Consider the following 20,569-nt stretch of genomic DNA (forward strand, 5'->3'; position numbering starts at 1 on the left):
CAGCTGTCTCTGGTGCTCTCTAGGAAAACTAAAACCTTCATCGTCTAAAATATTTCTTTGCAAAGCACCAGTTTATTTATTTTTTTCTGGTACCTGGAATTAAATTAATAGTAAAAAGTAAGAGATTGGAAAGAGCATTCATAAGTCCACAAGCTAATTTTATGGCAAAACATTAAGTTGAATACAAATCTATCTAGTGCATTTGGGGCAGTCACCAGCTCCAGGGATTCATAGACATGGAGGAAAGGATGGATTTGATGCACTTTCCTACCAACACACAACTCTCACTGTGTGAGCTCTTCAGCTTTGCTGAGCCCAGGTTTCAGCATCTTAAATGACAGAACACAACACAAATGTGTCACATCAGCTGGAAAAATCATAGAAGTGTCTTCACATGATCAAACCTAGAAGTAGAGGCACGTGGAATAAAGCACTGGAACAGATTTTTGAATTAAATTATTGGAATTTTGTACTGTGACTTATTATTAATGTTTAGGAGAGCTGTTCTTAAGAGCAATGTTCACTCAACAGTTCCCAGTCTACTCCTCAGGCCTTACACCTGACTGTCACATATTAAAAAAAAAACTGATTTGTTTTGAAGAACAGGCAGAGTTGTCCATTAAAAAAGAAAAATAGGAAACTTAAAATAATGAAATAATGGATTGTGTTTCTTGGCCATGGGAAAAGAGAAGCAAGGGACAAAAAATAAATATAGATATGTACACACACCGTTCAGATGTGGTTGTGAAAATTATGGAGTTTCTCTTGAAGTGTTTTGCAGATGGGAAGTTCCCAGCAGGCCAGTGGGAGAAGTCTGAATGCCCTTCAAGCTTGTTATACTGTTTTCAGGCTGATACTCAATCGTATTCTGGCTAATTTTGTAAAGCTTAGACTTTAGCTGTAGATGCCACATCACAAGGCTACACTAATTCCTTCTCCTTCCCCTTGTCTTAATAAGAAATGAAAACTTGCCAAGCTCAAGTGTTTAATTCTTAATAGGCTCTCTCTGCTATTGTTAAGAGTTTATTATGTTTATATTCTGAAATTTCCACATTGTATTTTTATAATTTTATTTTGGTTCCCTTCTCTCTTTTTATTTTTCTTTAAACCACTGCACCAGAATGTGTTTTGACCATCTTCCAAACTGAAACACGTACAAAAATTTCTGAAGCATTCCAATAATTGTAAACTGGGCTGTGCTGCCCAGGCAGGAACTCTGCTTCTCTCTCATTCTCTCTCTCTTAAACAAAAAGTATTTCCACTGAAAATAAAGAGAAAAAGGTATTTTTGCAACATACAGAAGCAGTGAAATAGGACACTTCAGCTTCATAGAAACAGGCAATATGAAAATAGCCTGAATTCTAACAACCTACATGAGGAAAACTATAAACTATAGAATGGCAATTAAGTTAATTGTTATCTTTACTTCTCAAAAAAAAAGAAAAAAAAAAAAAAGAAAAATCAGCTAATTTTATTTTAGAATTGCCAGGCTTCTATTCTGCAAGCCTCAAGAAAAACCCAACCCATCCTCTTCCAGATTTATTAGTATTACTATGCAGACAAAGCCCTTGGTTGTACAGAAAATGACAATGTAACCTATTATTTTCAGGATAAACCAGTATTCAATCTAATTACCACGTTCTTGTAAATATTCTATACATTACTAAATAATAGGGCTCACTATCATGGTCTGCATCTCACAAATGGCCCTGCAGAGAAAAGGCAAACAGAGGCCCATTGATTCCCATGCACACAGCCCAAAAGGCCACTCCAGCAGTCTCTCTGCAAGATCAAGACCACAGAGAGACCTACAATTGCTGAATTATGCTCACCACCACGCCATCAAATATGTAAACTGAAGTGGAACATTAAATCCACTTGGTCATTACAATTGCTAGTTTTTCTTTACTTTGTTTTTGGTTCCTCTCTTTTTCCACATTAGCCAAGAAGTCTACTTTGTCTCCTTTGGCTTGCAATCAACTTTGCCCTCTTGTTCTGTAGCTTGTAGGTATTGGAAAATACCTACACTTGTTAAAAAACAACTTGAACCTAAGAAAAACAGTGGAGCCAGTTCTAGCTGGTTTAGTATTTCTAAAAACACTGCTATGTCAAAATTCACATTCCCAGCTCCATCTGAGTTGACAGTGTCCCTTGTCAGAAAAAAAATCTCTTGGTAGCAATGCTAATCTCCTCCCAAGTGCCACTCCAGCCTCAGCTCAGTTTTGACTCAAAACAATGCTGGACAATAATGGTTATGTAAAAACCCGCAAAAATGTGTTAATAATAAATAAGCCAAAAGGCTTATAAAACAAAAAGCCAAATGGATACACGAGATAGAAATCACATTTTTTTCCCATAAACATGATTTCAGTGCAAAAGCCTCTGTTGGTAGGCGTGCCAGCCTGAAAAATAAAGATTAAACATGCAGAATGTTTCCATGTGAGGTTTCAAATGTGTTTTGATGAATTTCTGGGGCAGAAACACCATCTCTGCTCCCTGAGAGATTCAGCAGAAACCACTCGTGCTATTCCTCTTGGAATAAACACAGGGACACCAAAGGGTTAACTCCTGCTCTCAGGCATCATCGCCTGCCTGGGGTTGGAGCTCTCTGCTTCCTCTCTTGGAGGGGTCAAATGAATTCACAATAGTTGATTCATAGCCCAGAGTGGAGCTGAAGGACAGAGGTCAGGCAGGTTGAATTGCCTGTAATTTGCACAACTGCTCCCATGCTAGCCCTGGACTCACAGCAGCATTCAGCAGCCAGAGCCCCTGGGTTCTCTGAGTTTGGGGTGCACTGATAACACCCTGTGCAGTGTCAGAGGTGCATTTCTGTCCAGCTTTTCCTGCAATTATCATGATGCTGCTCAGAGCTTGAGAATGACACATTAATTTCTCTAAAAGCAACTTGTCTGCCTCAAAAAAAAAAGACCACTGTGTAACCTCTTAGGTGGGCCAAAGCTCCCCCAGCACTGTGCAGCTTCCCAGCTGGAGCCAGGCAGCATGCCTGGCATGGCAGGGCAAACTTGGACAGCCTGCTAGAAAAGCTCTTGCATGGATCAGACAATGCCTGACATCTGCAAGGGGAAAGATGAACAGAGAGCACCACAGAAAAGCACTGTGATCCCTTTGTGTATTCCAGGATAAAACTCTGTAACTTGGATATGAAGGGGGATCTACTGAAGGGTCTTGAGAGATTCACTGATCAGAGAACCATGGAATGGTTTGGGTTGGAAGGGACCTTGAAGTTCATCCAGTTCCAACCCCCTGCCATGGGCAGGGACACCTTCCTCTGTGCCAGGGTGCTCCAGGCCTATCCAGCCTGAACTTGGACACTTGTTCCCTGCCCTAACAGGAACCCAGGCTAAAAGCCTCATTCACAGCTCCTGAAAGAGGTGACATGCACTAGAAAATCTTACCCAACACTGAGGTTACAGAACCAGATCCTGAATTATGCATCTTGGAGGTCACAGATTACAACAGGCTACAGATCACCTGACTGTCATAAATTCATTTTTTAGTATATTAAACTGTAGAAGGAAAGGAGAAAGAAATGTAGAGGTTTGGGGTATGTAAAGCTGAGCTTTGCTCATGTGCTTTAATTTCTGTTCTGTAAATTTGGAGCAGAATAGCTGCAGGATAGCTGGTTTGGCAAACAGAGAGCTACAGTTTTGTTCTAAGGCATCTGAGTTATCCTTAAAAACAAAATGGAAGAAGAATTTTGGGGATGCAATCTCAAAAATTCAGATATGGGTGAATATTCATGGATTAACTATCTTCTTGGACTGGTGTGGGAGGCCCAGCTACTGCCAAGCACTGAGGGACCTGACTCCCTGTGAAAGCAAAGATCACATTCCTTCAAAAAATGGGGCTTTGATGCTGTTAAAGAAGAGAGCTTACTGCACAGAAATTTTCTGCACTTTCTCAAAAATGTTGAAATTTTGGAATCATCTAACCTCTCAAGTTTGCTCTAAACCAAATTGCATGGCATTTTTGAACATAGGGCCTCTAGTTTGCCTGATATAATTATGCAGCTCAACTATCTCCAAAGAAATATTGTAATGTAGCTCTTTTATTATATAAGAAAATAGGCAGCAGACACATGTAATCATAAAAAGATTGAGCAGGCTCATTTCCTGAAGCTTATTTCCTTTTCGTAACAAATATTTACTGTCAAATGTTTATTGCTTTTACATTTGGATTTTTTTAATACTTTATTGAATTAAAAATACCACATTACCATTGGCTAAAAGAGGAGACAGCTGTATTTGCCAATAATTTCTACAGCTAATGCCAGTGACCAGTGCCAATTTTTTTTTTTTGTTCATATTTTTGTAGACAGCTTTGAGACTTATGATACAAGTATTCTGCAGATGAGGCCTGAGGAACACAAAGATGAAATGAACACAAACTTCAGAGGTTTAAAAATCAAAAGTGATCATTTCCTCTAAAGAATTTCCTTTCCTTGCCATCAAACACCAATTGAGAGTAGCATAACAGGATGTAAACACATGCTTAAACTAATGGCATGTGACATAACTGATCCAGAGCTTCACAGGGTGAATGCTAATTCTTAATGCACATCTGCAACAGAAATAATTCTAAATAAGGGATTGCAAATTAGTTTTAACCTGCTGAAGTTCTACCAGGCTTTTCACTAGGAAGCAGTAATGTCCTCACAAAATATGCTTCTCTTTTGGGAGAAAGGAGAGATGGAGAAAAAGAGCACGTTTTTCATTGTGTTCTAAAGTGTCAAACAATTAGACTGGTGAAAAATCTAGGGAAGCACAAACACCTGCTGTCTGTATCTCACAGAGAATGGTGCCTCTTGGCACATTATTCTGGCAAACAACAAGTCCCTGAAGCAATTCCAGACTGGACATGCAACTCCTGTGTGAGAAATGCTGACCACCTACCAGCGGGCTGACATTCTCATCAGGCACTGGAATATCCAGAAACAAAATGGTTTTTTTATCACAACAAGGGAAACAGCAAAAATCTCTTCCAAGAGCAGTCCAGCTGGGTGACACCCACACAAGTGGAAGAACTTGAGTCATGCTGGGTAGATCTGAGGTTTTCTTTACAGACCTATATTCTAACACTTTGCTTCCAGTACAGTAGTCCTGGTGGTCTGCATTTTCTTGATGGAGCTGGGAAATACAACCTGTCCAGATTCTTTTCCTATTGTTTTATATTAGCTAGCTTCCAAGTCCAAAATAAATAAAACAGCTAATGTGAAATAAAGAGCATTTTCCCAGGACTTGCACGTGTTCCACAGTTTTAGTAATTTGGCACTTAGAAACCTCAGTTATCTCTGGTTATTATTTTCTTTTTTAACACTGATTTAAGATCCCAAGCTTGTTCAGAGTGGGAATGAGGGACAACTAAAAATACAAATGGCCAGTTATTAAAAGCAAGAAACCTGTCTGCTTCTTGCCTGTCTGTACAGGAGGGGATGCTGCCAGCTGGTGCTGCTGACCCAGCACAGCTTCATGACTTTTTTTTGGATATCTCTAAGGCCACACTGGAAGCAGGCACTACCCCACTCCCTGTCTACAACAGGGGATAAGATCTGTTCAGAATTAAAAGATCTGATTATGTGTAATACCTTATGAAAAGCTTGGCTGTTTAAATTCCAGAGGATGAGTCCAACAGCCTCATCTCAAGCACAACCTACCTCTAGAGACAGCAACAGTAAATGTTTCCATTTTGCCAACCAATGCCATGATACCCCACGCTGCACCCAAGTCCTGATTAAACATCGTGTTGCTTAGAAAACACACAGGATTCTGCACACAGTTCTGTAAGGCCTCATGAAAGACATCAATATTTCCTCAGCACAGAGTTGAGAGTCAGCTCCTAAGAACACTGCAGTGGTGTGAAGGTGAACGCCCAGCCAGCCATCTAAGCTGACTCTGTGGAAGTAGCCAAACACTCTTGTGAGGAGAGACTCTCACCTCAGCTGAACTTCCAGGAAAACAATCTCTACAGAGCATTTCAGCAAAACAATCTCAAAAGGGAACAACGTGCAAACACCAGTTTTTCTGAGTCTGCTCTGGGAGATTACCAAGGGCAGTGTGGGGAAAGCAAGATGAGGCCTAAGCAGGAGCGGCTGACACGGAGCTCGAGGCCCTTTGCTTTTCCTCCAGCAGCGCTGAAAACTGAGGGAAATACAGACTCTTTTTCTCCTCCCCGGGGCTTGTCAGCTTTATTTCCACTTCCCACCTTGTTTCCAGCTACAACCCACGAGCTCTTACCTCCATATCCTTGCAGAAGGTGGCGTTGGTGCCAAAAAGGATCTGGCACTGCTCGTCGGCGCTGTAGTGCATCCCCGGCAGCTTGTGCGGGAGCCGCACGGAGTACTGGCTCCGGGGGTCTGTCAGCAGCAGACAGGTGCTCACCTTGGACCTGGGCAGGGCAGGGAGGAAAAATGTCCTTAGGGAAAGCCCCTCTGAACTGCAGTGTTAGATCACTGCCACAGAGGAGCCCCGTCCTCTCTTGGACAGGGAGTCTCGTGTCAAACTGTGGGTTTGCCCTGGAAGTCTTCTAAATCATTGAGAGCGATGGACATAAAATGGCCCTGGGAAGTCACCCATGGCCCCAGGCCTCAAGGCCGGACAGACACATTCACAACATTCTGGGTTAAACATTTGTCTAAACCATTCCTAGAAACCTGAAGGAGACTCAATTTGGCCCTCAGGTAATCCAGGCCAAAGCTTCACTATCCTTGAAATGACAGCTGGAAAGTCTTCCATCATGTCTCACCTCAATCACCCCAGCTGAATTCTGACATTTTTTCTTGTCCATCTCAGGCATAAAAATAAGATTTTTCTCTTTGCCTTCACAACAATCTTTTACAAATTGGAGTATCACTGTTATATCAGGAGCCAGATGCAACCAGATGAGTTCAGATTCAACTTCTTTTTCTAATTCATGCCTTTACTGTGGCATTAAATATCCCATTTTCTTTCATTATTTTCCTTTCTTTCCTACCTCTAACCCCCAAAGTGGGAAATTTTCCATGCTGAGCCCACTCCTAGCACAAAGCATTGTGCCAGGCACCATTTGTAAGAGAGCTGCACTGTAGGTTTAAGATTAGAATTGCAGCGTTCAGATAATTCCAGGGCTTCCTGTAGTTCATGAGATTTAACAAGTAGCAGGACAGAAATCCTTCCTCAACAACTGAATACAATGAGCTGAAACATGGATGCATTGGGAAAGAAGTTTACAGTGAACCATTTTAGACCAACACTCATCGAGGAGTGAGAAAACACATCAAAACAACCTCCAGGCAAAGTCAAGTTTCAATAAAATAAAAGCTATTTAATAACAAGACAGTAAAAGACACAGCATAAAGCTGCAGCATCTTTAAGCAGAGATTCCTGCAAGCGACCTACACACAGATTTCTGTCATTGAAAAATTAAAGGGCATTTTCTGCAAAAAAAAGGTAATATGGGACTTAAAAAAAGATGTTATCAGCACAATGACAACTGCACTTAATTCTTCTGCCTCTCTTCAATCCTCAGTTTCACAGTGCTATTGCAATGGAGACAGACTCAAATTTGCATACCCTAATGACACATTTATACTTCTTTAAAAGGAACATTATTAATACTTTCACTTTAAAGCAACAGAGTGGATTCTTGCCTGGTAGGATTTTTGACACAGCACAATCCTTACTTTAGGAAGTTTTCGAGGTCATCTCGGCTGCACGAAGACCAGGAAAGGTCACTTGGGTTCCTGCCCTTCACCCATTCTCCAGACATGATGTGAGACCTCCCAGCACAGGGCTGATGATCATCATCGTGGCTCATCCCCATGCTGTAGGATTAGAACAATACAAAAGAAAAAACATATCAAGTTATGATGTGGGTTTCTCATTTCCCACTGCCCTCAGCAATGACACTCTCAGCAATTAACAGCTGCACTCACAACACAGAATCAGCCATGTACTGCCCATGGCATGTTAAATAAATGAACTAGAGGTTCCTTTATTTTATCCATTGCCTTAATTTCACAAAGTGTTTGGTATTTGTGTGTTTGAAACTTTTAAATGTACTTCTTCTGGACTTTCCTCCCAGGGTTTATGAGAAGTGAACTGGAGAAATGATGTAGCTCAGAGAAAGATATCTGCTGGAATATTTACTGAAAATTTTGGATTGCTTTGCCAAATCTAGTGGATAGGATCCCTACAGTTACACTGAGAGAATGACCTAGAGATGGGCCTACTTTGTTCTTGCATCAGGGTGAATTTGGAATACGCTGCTAGGAAAAACATTTTTCTAAATTAGTGGTATTGTACAATCATGTAACTTTGAGGCTGATCCTTTTTTGAGTGGTGGGTTGGATCAGATGATCTCCAGTGGCCCTTCCAACCTAAATCAGGCTCTGACTCCAGCAGCAGTGCTCAGACTGGAGCCTGAGGCAAAGCCAAGCCCCATTTCTGCAAGCACTGTCCAAACAAGCACCAAGACTGCCCCATGCCCATCTCAGCAGGGACAGAATGGGACCTACTCAGCAAAAAAACCCATCCAAACAAACAGCAGATTGTGTTGTATAAACACATAGAGGAATTCAAACACATTCAGTGAGGATTTCCAAAAGCACTCAGAAACAGAAACGTGTTACTTCAACCTCCATCTAACTTCCCCCTCAGGACCTTTCTATCACCATTGGACTGCTACAGTAAGTTCAGGTTCAGAATAAATCCCTGCTGCCCCTGCAGGAGGGTGAGACTCCTCTTCTGCAGGTAAAACTTTGTGAACAGGGAAAAATGGTGTGACCAAGGTCACCTGCTACACTCAGTCCTACACTCAGCCCATCACACCAACCTGCCTGGCAGAGAAAGTGAGTTAAGGATTTTCCATCCTACTTCAAAATAAACATTAAAGCCCTTTTTCAGAATCATACAGAGTAACAACTCTTTGAAACAGTAACACTCCTCCTTCAATTTCAAAGTGAAATGGAAAATTACTTTCAGAAGAAAGGTGCCTTCTATGGCCAGTGTCACCTTCTAGCAAAACATCACCAATTTGGGGCTGAAAATACAGAACTCACTGGGTCTCCAGCTGGCTGGCTGGAGCAAGCCAGGAGCAGTCCCTTTAAATAACGTTTAATCCATGCTATTTCCCTACAAATCTGAGGCTCCTGTTTGCTTTCTGACTGTGCTCTTGGCTTTGCTTCTTGCCAGTTGTGGGACTCGACTGTTCAGAGCCCAAACACGACATCCATTTCTAGTAGCAATGAACCAAAACCCACTTCAGCACTTTGATAATTATGGCTTAGATTGAACCACCATCTCTGCTATTTTTAGCTTACAGTAAAGATTATATGGTGGAGTCTATTATTTTAGGTTTATCTCCAGGGACATTATTATTATTTCTATCAAAACTACATTCAATGTAATTTTTAGACTCAGAAGTCCACAGTTATTCTTGTTTTTAAACCTTTGTGGGTTCTGAACACTGCAGAAACATTAACATCAAGCACATTTTGTTTGATGCACGCAGGAATAATCTAACAGTCTATTAGTAACTCTAACTTCAAAATAGTAAAGAGTGACATTCCTGCTCCACTGAAGTGAATGGGAGTTTTGCCATTGACTTCAATGGAGCCTGGGTTTTATTCCAAATATTTTACCCATGTTGTTTCTACACACAGAGAAAACTCCTCACATGCTAGGATGAAAGTTCCAGCAGTATTTCTCCAATGCAAATAAAATCTAAAGATTGTGTTCCTAAAAGTCAGGAAAGGAAGGGCTCAGCACTATAAAGCAAGGCATGTGAGCTTGTCAGGAACCTTCTAGAACAAAGTTTGCCCCAAAATGCCAGTTTGAATGCTCATGGGCATGCAGCAATCCTGTTAACTTTTCTAAGGGTGACCAGGGCAGGTTTCCAAGGTTTCTTGCAGCTTGTCTGCCTTGTGACTGCCAGAGTGCTGAAGCTCAAAGCTGGGTCCTTTTTGGATTTCCACTCTCTTTCTGTGGGATGGGATCTGGCAGCCCTCCTGTTCTGGCAGCTTCCTGGATGGCCCTCTGGTTGGCACATCAGGTGTTCCATCTCAAAAGGCTGCAAACAAATCATCTTCCTGACTTTGGAAGGGCTTTAGCATCCCTGATTTTATCCCTTCCAGAAAAGACTAGTGTTTAGTCTAGAGTTGTTAATTAAGAAATGCTTTAGCTTTCTGATTAGCTTCAATTATTTTTTGTCAAATATGTTGAAAGTGAGGTTTTGTTGGCAAAAAAACAAGGGTAGCACTTACTAATTAGTACATTCCCGTCCTTGACTTTATTTTAAACCTAATTTCATGGAAGATGTCTTGCCTAAGACAAATGCTGAGTCTGCCAGTCTTTACTCAGCTTTATTTTGCAGGGGTTTTGAGGCAGATAAAATTTGTTCTCTATAAAGAACGAATCAGAACTCACACATCCAGCTATTTACAGGCTTCTTCTGAAATTCATTCAATTCTTACATGTGTGGAAATCTACCCATTTCTGAATCACTCCTGTATTCTCAACAGAAATTCTTTTAAAAGTCACAAGCATAGAGGAATCGAGTCTGAAAGGAATACCTTTATTGGTATAAAGCAAAAGAGCTTTGCCAGTTTATAGTAGCTTGGGATCTGGCCTCAAGGTACACAGGCAACCTCTCCTGGCCTCTCAGTGACGAGTTTCTGGTAGAATGAAACCAGCAACACCTTTGGAGCCTGTTTTAATTGGCAATGCAGAACTTTTCTCAGCATCTACTTTACCTTACAATGACTCACTTGAGAAAATGATTAAATGACCTGCAGGACTAAGGCATACCCTCGCATGCTAACACATTCTTTTCTGAAGTTCAAGGGTCTCCAGCTACATCAAAGGGACCAGGTTTTCCTAAACAAGCAGTAAATGCTATGCCATGCTGATTCTTTTCACTAATGAACAGTCCCCCTCCTTTAAACAGAAAAAAACAGGACAGAGCAGTGTGTGTTTGTACTAAACACCAGTGCAAACTGAATCAATAGTTTACATTTCATTTGTGACCATCTAATCTTACCTGCTATTCAGAATTCACGTGGAATTAGAAGCAGGTAATCAGTCTCTTGAAATATTCTGCCTTGGGAAGTTCTATTCTTACATGAATTGATCTTGAACAAAGAGTTGATAAGAAAAGCTCTCAGATTAGAAGTAGCAATGTCAAAATGACACTGCACTGCCCTGTGTGCTCCCTGAGACATAAATGTCCATTTTACCAGAGGCCACAAACAGATGCTGCCTGTTACCCTTTACAAAGCCAGCAGAGCCATTAACGATGAGCAGGACTCAGTTTCCCTTTGTGCTCTTACTACCACAGTCACTCCTCCATCCCAACCCCATGGGAAACTTCAGCCTTTCAGTTCATCACATTCTCCTCCTGAAGACAATGAGATTCCACAAAGGCAAGCAAGGGCAGCTCAGACTGTCAGCTCCTCAACTCCTCTCATTCAATGTTTACTCAGAGTAGGCACCCTGGGACTCTGGTTTCACACTCCAGCTTCTTTCCTAATATAAATAATGCATTGCTTACCAGTCAAAGACACCACGGCCTCACTGGAGGAGTCCTGCAGCACATTTACTGTGGCTCATCATGTGTGAGGGCCAGAAACAAGCTGACTGACCAGTGTGAGCCCTGACTGTTAACATAATCACAGCAAGGCAAATCTGATCAGGAGTCAGAGGGAGGCAGCGACAACAGATCTCTTTGATGCAGTTTTTTTGGAGAGCAAGGCTTTAAAGTAGCACTGCTATGAATAAAAAATAGCATGCAGTCTCTGGGAGCTCTGGCCTCCCTGAAGCCTGTGCAGCAATCAGAACTGGGTCAGGATGCCAGAATTACACTCTGGGCCTGAGCTGGCCAATTTCTTGTGTAATTCTTTTAAGCTAAACTCAATTATCAGCCCTCTGTTTTCCCACAGCAATGCTGAACGAATGCACTTGCTTTGTTTGTTTGGGTAAATCGTGGAGTTTCTCCTCTAGACAGTTAATGTAACTAAACTGCTCTGTTTACCCTTGCTGTGTTTTCCAGTGTTTCCTGTTTTTCTTTACAAGCCTGAGCCAAAGTGCACCAAAGCCTGTGGAAAGCCTCTTACTGCATCCAGTGCACTGCTGCACCTCAATGTTCTTGAGGTCACGTACACAATCTTCACCAGAACCACTATGACCCTCAATAAAAAACCCAAATCTGAGTGAGAGGACTGGGAGAAAGTGATTTAGGAGATGCTTGAAAAATCTTTTCAACAGCTGCAGCTCTGGCTGATAAGAGATCACTGGACAAATCCCCAGGACTGTTATCATTCACTCTCCCTCAGCAGGGAGAGACATGAAGTTGGGACAAGAGGCAAGTTTGACAGAAAATACCAGCAGCAGCAGCACTTTTCTTCAGAAAAAGGGTAGCAACTGAAAGAAAGAAATACAAAGAAGGGAAGCCTAAAAAAAGGACACACAGGTAGGGAAATGCCACGAAGTAAGACCACCTCTATCACCTCCCTCTGAAAGTCAAACTGTTCCATTTGCCTGCAAATAACTCAGCGTGAGTCAAACGCTGGATCACTTTACAAACTCATGGCTATCAAGGCTACCCAAGGTGTCCTGGCTGTCACCCCAGCTGCTTATTAAACATGCATGACAAACAATTGATTGCTCTCCACACAACTGCACTTACCTCAGCCACCACTTCTCCAAAGGGCAGGGAGGAAGTCCAGCTGCCAAGAAGGAAATGAGGACAGCAGGCTGTCTCTCACTCCCACAGACAGAAATCCAAAGGAGCCTTTCCAAAGAACCAACTCACCAAGAGCTGTAACTGTGTAAGCTCAGGAACACATTACATAGGAAGAGCTCCTTGGGGCCAGCCCTGCAGACCAACGTGGCCTCAGGGAATTGAGCAAAGAGCCCACAACAGCTGTATCCCAAACACAGGGGGGACAGAGAAGGCAGAGATATCTCATGCTCCAAGTGAAAAGTTCAGTGGGACCACGAAGGTTTTTACATTTTTGGCTGCTTGATTGCTGTGCAGCATGTTTTCTCTACCTGTAACGTGCCTTGCCCTGCAGATGTTCTCCTGAAGGCTTTGTTTCTGCAAGGGAACACTGCTATGAGCTAGGCAGCACCAGCCTTGCATATCACCACTGAACTTCTCAGAAGAGAATATGAGAGAAGTCATTCCCTGTGACCCAGCTTGCCATGACTCACCCACAAGTAATCCAGCATGAAATGCAGAGCCAGGACTAAGCACAAGATTTCTTTCTAAAGCCCACTGGAGAAAAATAAATGCAAAAGGAGGGCAGACTGAACAACATCCTCACAGAGTGGGAGAGGGGAGGGGGAGCTGTAATTTACCTGCTGTGGCATGTCAGAGTGGGCAGTCTGACAGTGCCCCACAGGAGGACAGCTATTTAGACATGCACAAACGCCATCTGTTTTTCCATATGAAGTACAAAATTCCTTCCCTTCCCACCTCCTATCAGGTGTCAGTGAAGGTTTGAGAAGGGAATCCCATCTCTGCAGTGCATCCAATGTCAGCCACAAAGGAAGATGCTGACACGGAAGGAGGTTACACAGGGTGTGTGGCTGGCAGCTGAGAACATTAAACAAGGCCATTAAACTCAAATCCAAACAGATCACTAAGCAGAGGATGCACACCAACAGCTCTCAGCAGCTCCTGCCTTGGGCTGGGTTTGAACCAGGAGTGGGAGACAGCACCCCACACCATCCAGCCTGTGAGCTGTCCACTCCCAAATTGAGTTCCATGTTAGGAATTTTTATTAACATTTGAAATTGAAGCTGCATCACTGGAAAGATGCCTACTTCTGAACTGGTTCAACATGTTTAACATTTCAATATAAAATGCTGATCTCCTTGCAAGTTATGAGGTTTCCATCCAGTTGAGAATAAAGGCTTAACAGAGGAAGGAGTGAAGCAGGGGTGCTCATTTGAGCTGGCAGTGTAATAGGAGCTGCAGGGCAAAGTGAGAACAGTAACTTTCAGAGGGTGACCCAGGAAGGTGATGCCTCTAAGAGAAGCAGAGACAGACAGAGATGTCAGATGAGGCCAAGGGAGGCTTGGACAAACTAAAAATCCTGTTAAAATGCTGAGGTGAGCTGAGCTCTCACTGAGTGAGGAGGCAAGGAAACATCTTATGCAATCTTCCTACAAAACCACCAGCCACTGAGGCCATTGGCTTAATGGAAAGCAGGCTTTTTCACCCACTTCTTTTCAAACATGTAAACACCATTTCTTAAATATGCTTTGACTATTCCAGAAACTGCCAGGAACACTTCGGGGAGCAGCGGTGAAGAGAGGGAGATGATCCTACTTAAAGCATTTGAAGTAACTGAGGCTGGTCATTGTGTACACAGTGTTATCTAGAACAGGGGTGTTCAGGATGGGTGCTGTACTTTTGGGGCTTTTTTCATCAGGAAAGTCAACATTTAAAGGGAGCCATGACTACTGGACTCTTGTTTTCATAACCAAGTTTATGTCACCCTCCAATAATGAAGTAACCAGATATTTTATATGGTTATCTACTCATCAAGCAGCCAAGAAGTCAACAACAGCGAGTGAGAACACACGAACGCCTATGGTGAATAACAGTGTGGAAAGCTGTGGTTTATTCAGCTGCATGACAGATCCAGCCCTTTATGATATGGTTTTCATTTAAAAAGAATTAGCTCTTTTGCCTTGGAATCTGGAAGGCAGCAAAGTTTGAGCTTGTGCTGCATGGGACAGAGAGCACATGAGAGTGACATGGCAGGGACAGAAAACACATGAGACAGACATGGCAGGGACAGAAAGCACATGAGAATGACATGGAAGGGACAGACAGCACATGAGTGACATAGCAGGGATACCCACTGTGGCCTTGCACTCAAAAGCTCACTGCTATAAACACCAGACCTCTACATGGTTTGACTGAAGCCTGAGCAAGGCCATGAAGAATAGGGTGAATCATAGGATCCTCTCCCCAGCAGCATCCCATGCTCACATCATTGACTCCTTTCTCCAGCAGACATTTGCTAATGGGATTCTCTCTGAGCAGCCCTTGCTGTTTCACAGTGGGTGATTCACAGCAGGACAGGCACTGCCTGATGCATTCCAGCACCTTTGGTGAGATGAAGGAATCCAGATGCAAAGCAACTGAACATCCACCATTCCAAGGCCCTCCCTCCACTGTTTCTGATTTCTAGGATGTGGCCCCTGCATCAACCTTTTCCTGAAAAAAGCTTCACAGTTTCTTCTAAGAGCTGTCAGGTTCTGAGGCAACAGGGGCAGAAAAAGAAGTGCTCCAAAGTTCTACAAAATGCTGAATATATATACAAATAAATTTGGCAGAAACTCAGCAGTGAAGAGGTAGCATTACCTCTGGAAAACACCCTTCTGATGTCAATACTCCCTCCTTTCCAAGATCCATTTAGCACCTTACATGAATCTTTCCTCCTTCCTTAAAGCACTATCCCATCTCCATGCAGGCATCCAACCACATGCAGAGCATTTCTACACCCTCACACATTCTTTCATACCTGCCAACAACACACAGCAGATTTCTGACACAACAGCATCAGTAGGAGTCAAGGGTTGTTTTAATTCCTTCGGTCAATCCCTGTTGAGGAGCTGAATATAAATATATCCAAGAGCACTCACTGTACAACATGGATCAGTGACTCTCTACGGGAATCACTTGTCTCACACTGGCTGTTTGTCATGATCACAGCTGAGCTGTGACCCTAAAGTAAGAATAAATTGATCTGAGGATGCCTCCATGAAAATGTTTGCACTAAGCTGTTTCCTTGCCCTCCAAGCGATTAAATCAACTTCTTGGACATAAAAAATTCTTTCTTTCTCACTCGCTTCAATCTGGTTTCAGAACACAGAGAACTGTTGCAGAAGGAGCACAATGACTATGAATGAACCAGTGGTGGGCAGAGGAGGACTGCTCATTGCACAGAGGCTGCTGTGCTCCATCTGCAGCTCCTTGTTTCTGGAAAGCACCCTGGGGCACAGCAGAAGGAACAAGCTGAAGGGTAACAAGCTGTTTGCTTTCAGCACCGCCTGAAGTGGGTGAGAACGAGTCCTCCCGAAAATGTGACATGCATTTCCTCAGAAGATGAAAAGGGAATATAAATTGTAGGGTGGAAAAAAGACCAAACCCCGGATAGCTGGGTGGGATTTCCCACCCACGAGGGAAGAGAGACAAAAGCTCAGTGAGCACTGACAGCCCTGTCACTCAGAGTGTCAGAAACCCCAGGGGAAGCTCTGTGTGCAATCACTTTTCCAAAACTCCTGTGAAACCACTGAAAGCCTCCAGTCAACTGCACTAAATGACCGAGTGCCAAACCTGAATGCAGAGCTGCAACACAAGACACCCTTCAAAGAAAAGCAAGGAGAGGGGAGAGATGGTGGGGAATATTTGCCAAATAAATACGTGCAACACGAGTAACCCAGATGTCCCACACTTTGTCCCATCAGGAAGCCACCCCCAGGCGAGGGCTGGGGAAGTGGGACAGCCTGGGCAATGCACTGTAGGAGTCAGGAATGCTGGCTGCCTGCCCCACACTGGGAGATGAATTCTCCATCCCCGGAGGTGGGAAGGAGGAGATGGTCAGTATCAAAAGACAAGAAGGTGTGAAGTAAATGCATTATATAAATTCTACCAGCATCAAGTGTTTTGCCGTCCCCAGACAAGGCAGTGGGTATGTGTTTTATGGCTCTCAGAGCAGCAGAAGTCCTTCTCACAGAAATATTTTTCATCCTCTTTCTTGGTCCACATTGTCAGTCACTGTGGGCTTGCAGACTCAGTGCAAGAAGAAATCCATCCTTATGTGACCCTCTTGCACTGATCCACCAACACAACGGGTGACTGCAGTGGACAGCAACAAACCCCTGGGCTTGCTTTTGCTTCCAAAAATGAGAAAAACCCACCAGAACTGACTAGCAAAAAAGCTGCACAGGAAACACATGATTCAATTCTAAAATTTTGTTTCCAATAGTGGCACTCCCATACACCAGCTCCCTAAACTCCTGGGATTTTTCATAATGGTTCAGCTGGTAAAATAATTTATAATACCAGAACCACCTGGCCTTGGCCGTTTGTAAATGATTGTAGAAGTTCAGCAAGTTATCTCAGTTTCACTCATTTTATCAGCAGGGAGAGACTCGATATCTAACAGGAATGTTGCAAATTATGGCTTGGTGTCAAAGCAATTTGGCAATGATATGTTCAGACCAATACTGAAGTGAAATTCTTTGGGTAGTGGGTGTGCCTGGCTGCCTACAAACCTCAGGGCTAATCAAGTCTACTTTGCTTCCATATTGTCAAGGAAGTGACATGAGAAAAGCAAAAAGTGACTTGAAAAGACACTCTTGCTTTGAGTAACTTTGGCTGGAACATGGTAATGTGAAGACAAATTACAGAGAAACAAAAAAAGTCTGTTATTTTCATGAGAAGAGGCTGTTTTAGAGGGTCTCTAGCTGATCAGAGGTGCAGGGTGTGTGTCATTTAACCGGTGACAGCTTTCTGGAGCTGTGTATGAGCTTTTCTCATGCTGTTCTGTTCATTGAGCTCAGAGGAGCTCCTGCAATCACACATTTGGCAAACCTGGTGAAGTTACTTCAACACACACCATAAACAGCTCAGAAGGAGCTGCAGGTATGGAAGGTAGTACATAATATATAAAAAGAAAATATTAATATATTTTCCTAAGCAAACAAATTGGCTTTTTCTTTGACTGGAGAAAGCCCTCAGAATCATATCTGAATTAGTACTGGAAATGTGTCAATAGCAGTGAAATACAGGAGAGAGAGGTAAAATAAATACACAGTGGAGGTGATACTTTAAATGAGGAGATGGGAAGTGATGCTTGTGCACACAGGCAGGAAAGCTGATGGCAAAGTCATTATAATGCTCCTGTGGGAAAATCCAGATTGCAGCATTTCTTTAAAGCTACTAAATGCAGGCAATCTGCACTTTTATCAAAATTTGACCACTTCTGACCATGGTGACTCATGATGGATAGTAGGGAAGTGTTCTGTGTTCTTGGACTAAATCTACCCCACATTACACAGCAAGCAGCTTTACTTCAGATAAAGGAGGAACCAGACAGGAAAGAATTCACCCATTGAAAAGTGCTGCTGGTTGTGTTTTCAGGAGGAAGAAAGGAAGCTGTGCTTTTCCTGGGAAGGAAAGACACTTTCCCTAAGTACAGAAACTACCTGAACCAAGCAGCACGAACTGTTTCTAGGGAGCATTTCTTTATCCTGCAGCCTAGTTTTACTGTGTGCAATTAAAATGAGTATTTAAAAGCTAGGTTAGAAAGCTGTCACTTCATTAGCTGTCTCTGGAGTGATGCTGGCAAACAGCAGGGTGGGAGGAAAGGAGCCCAGCAGAGAGCAGGAAGAGCCAGGCAGGATTTGGACTGTCACTGGCAGGTGAGAAACAGCTACCAGAGAGTGGACATGAGAAACTTCTGAGAGGTCAAACTGCCCCAAATGTGGATAAAATGTGGTCCATGAGTGTCCCAATGGGCTTTGGAGCACAGAAAGAAGGTACAGTGAAAAATATTCATTTCTAATACCCTGAGCTAATTAGAGCCCAGCAGGAAGGAAACTTTTCAAGCAACTGAGAGCAAATCATTATGATCAGATTCCTTTTGCTTTGCTTTGTTTTACCTAAGCAAAAACAAAAGCAGAAAACTGTGGGCTATTCTCCCCTTTTTTATGTAAACTGGGGTTCAAATAAAGATGTAGACAACAAACTCCCTGCTGGGTTGGATCCAGCAATGGAAACAAGCCTGGCATCTGATGTAGGCAGGATTTTGCAAATGGAAAGGGATCACTGAGAACAAAGCAGGCCTGTTTACTTCATTTCTCCAGTAAACTTTTTTGCTGAATTTTATTTCCCAACACAACTGTTGGCCAAGAGGCAGCCAACCCTGTTCCACCCCAGCACAGCCTTCCACTGATGTAACAGCTAAAGGGAACCACATTTTTAGAGGCAACAACATTTCCACTGGCATTGCTGCTGCTGACTTACTACCAAAGGCTTTTCCAAGTGACAGCCTGGGATTTATCACCTTCCCCAGCTCGGGAAGTCATTTTCACCTGGAACCTGTTGAACTCAGCAGGCCAGGCAGACAGCACGGGTTACAGGCTATTGGAACCCAACAGCTAGTGGAAAAGTAAATATTTCATCTAGATCACTGCCCTTGTATAAAAACAAATTATTATTTGGTAAATGGCACTTACAAACCTAATATTTCCTGTGCTGGTGTGCAGTGGGAGGCTGCACAATGGGGACTTGTACTGTCCCCATGTTTTGGGTCACTGGGTGCACCAGGCTGCTGCCAGCAAAGCCAGTGGAGTATGAAACCAGAACCCTCATGGCAGGAAGCAGATGCAAGGTTTGCCAAATCATTACGGCCCAGCTACTTAACACAGCCGTGGCTTACTCAGCAGAGTAAGCCTTCAAAAAGAAAGGCAGAGCTGGCAAAGCTACAAAGCTATTGATTAAACAAAAATTGTGTTTCTAAATGGCTGTCGTTCGCCTGTTCGGTGCAGTTTTATTATGTTAAGTAAAGCTGTACAAGATGCTCAAAAACAAAGAAATTAGAGGGACTGCAAGGGAATGTTGCTTCCCTAGGGATTACACAGAGATCCTTCACAAAGCAGCAATAAACCCTTGCCCAGAACTAATGTTTGCCACAAGGGTACAGAAAGCAACGGGACGTGGAGATTCCCACGCCCAGTTCCAATGTTATTACATTCCAGTACTGTAAATAAACTATCAAATTTGGATGGTACAAAGGTGAAACAGATAATCATGACAGAGGAAAGGTACCCTGCCACGGTGCCAGGATTAGCAGGTTCAGTAAATGCACCTAGAAATATCTTGCAGCTTTACATAAAACTAAAAAACACACTCCAACTGAGGCCTATCCAGAGCACATTACTACCAAACCTCTCCATTTCTCCTCCCCAATATTCTTTTTCTCTGTGTGATTTTTGTATGTTATTTTCTTTTTTAAAAAAATTTTCTCTGCATGATCCCACTGCCATTGCAAAAACAACCTGCCCAGACAAGGTCAATACCACAGGGAGCTTCTGTTTCTGGGACTCAAATTAACTTAGGTGTCCTGGACTGCCTTACAGTGGGCCAACACACTTTCTGTGTAGTGCTGCTCCACCACTACCTCCTCCCCAGGTCAAATCAAAATCATCCATGCTGGCAGAAGTCCCCACTGATTTAAAAAAAAAAAAAAATATATGTAAACCTGTCTTTGATCTCTGCTTCTTTTTTACTAAATTAGGATATGCTTTTCAGAAAGTTATTATTAAGCTACTAAGGTACATCATAATGATTTGTTTTATCTAAAACAGACCCCTCAGTGTGTTACCAGAAGTGGAAGAAGCATCTCCTGAAATTTTAGGATATACCTCTTCTTTCTCTGAACCAGAACCTGTTATTAAATAAGTGCTTTGCTTAGATCACACCATTGTGAGGTACAAGCACATATGATGAAATAGGCAGTGTTCCATTATGTCCTTTGGAGCTCTACAGAGAA

The 20,569-nt window shown here is 42.8% G+C and overlaps 1 protein-coding gene across 6 annotated transcripts in view; it reads right to left on the bottom strand.

The window, feature by feature from the left end:
- ADAMTS17 (ADAM metallopeptidase with thrombospondin type 1 motif 17) overlaps positions 1–20,569 on the bottom strand; it is a 158,382-nt gene that overhangs the window by 73,617 nt on the left and 64,196 nt on the right. For all 6 annotated transcript variants that reach the window (XR_010347587.1, XR_010347586.1, XM_064388946.1 and 3 more), the window contains exons 9-10: positions 7,679–7,819; positions 6,255–6,405 (exon numbers count right to left, since the gene is read on the bottom strand). Coding sequence is in view for 4 of the 6 variants with exons in the window: in XM_064388946.1 (XP_064245016.1) it covers positions 6,255–6,405; positions 7,679–7,819 (292 nt within the window). In the remaining 2 variants the exon portion in view is untranslated. The remainder of the gene's footprint in view (positions 1–6,254; positions 6,406–7,678; positions 7,820–20,569) is intronic.

The sequence above is a fragment of the Passer domesticus genome, chromosome 14 (genome assembly GCF_036417665.1).
Source record: "Passer domesticus isolate bPasDom1 chromosome 14, bPasDom1.hap1, whole genome shotgun sequence".
NCBI classification, from domain to species: Eukaryota; Metazoa; Chordata; class Aves; order Passeriformes; family Passeridae; genus Passer; species Passer domesticus.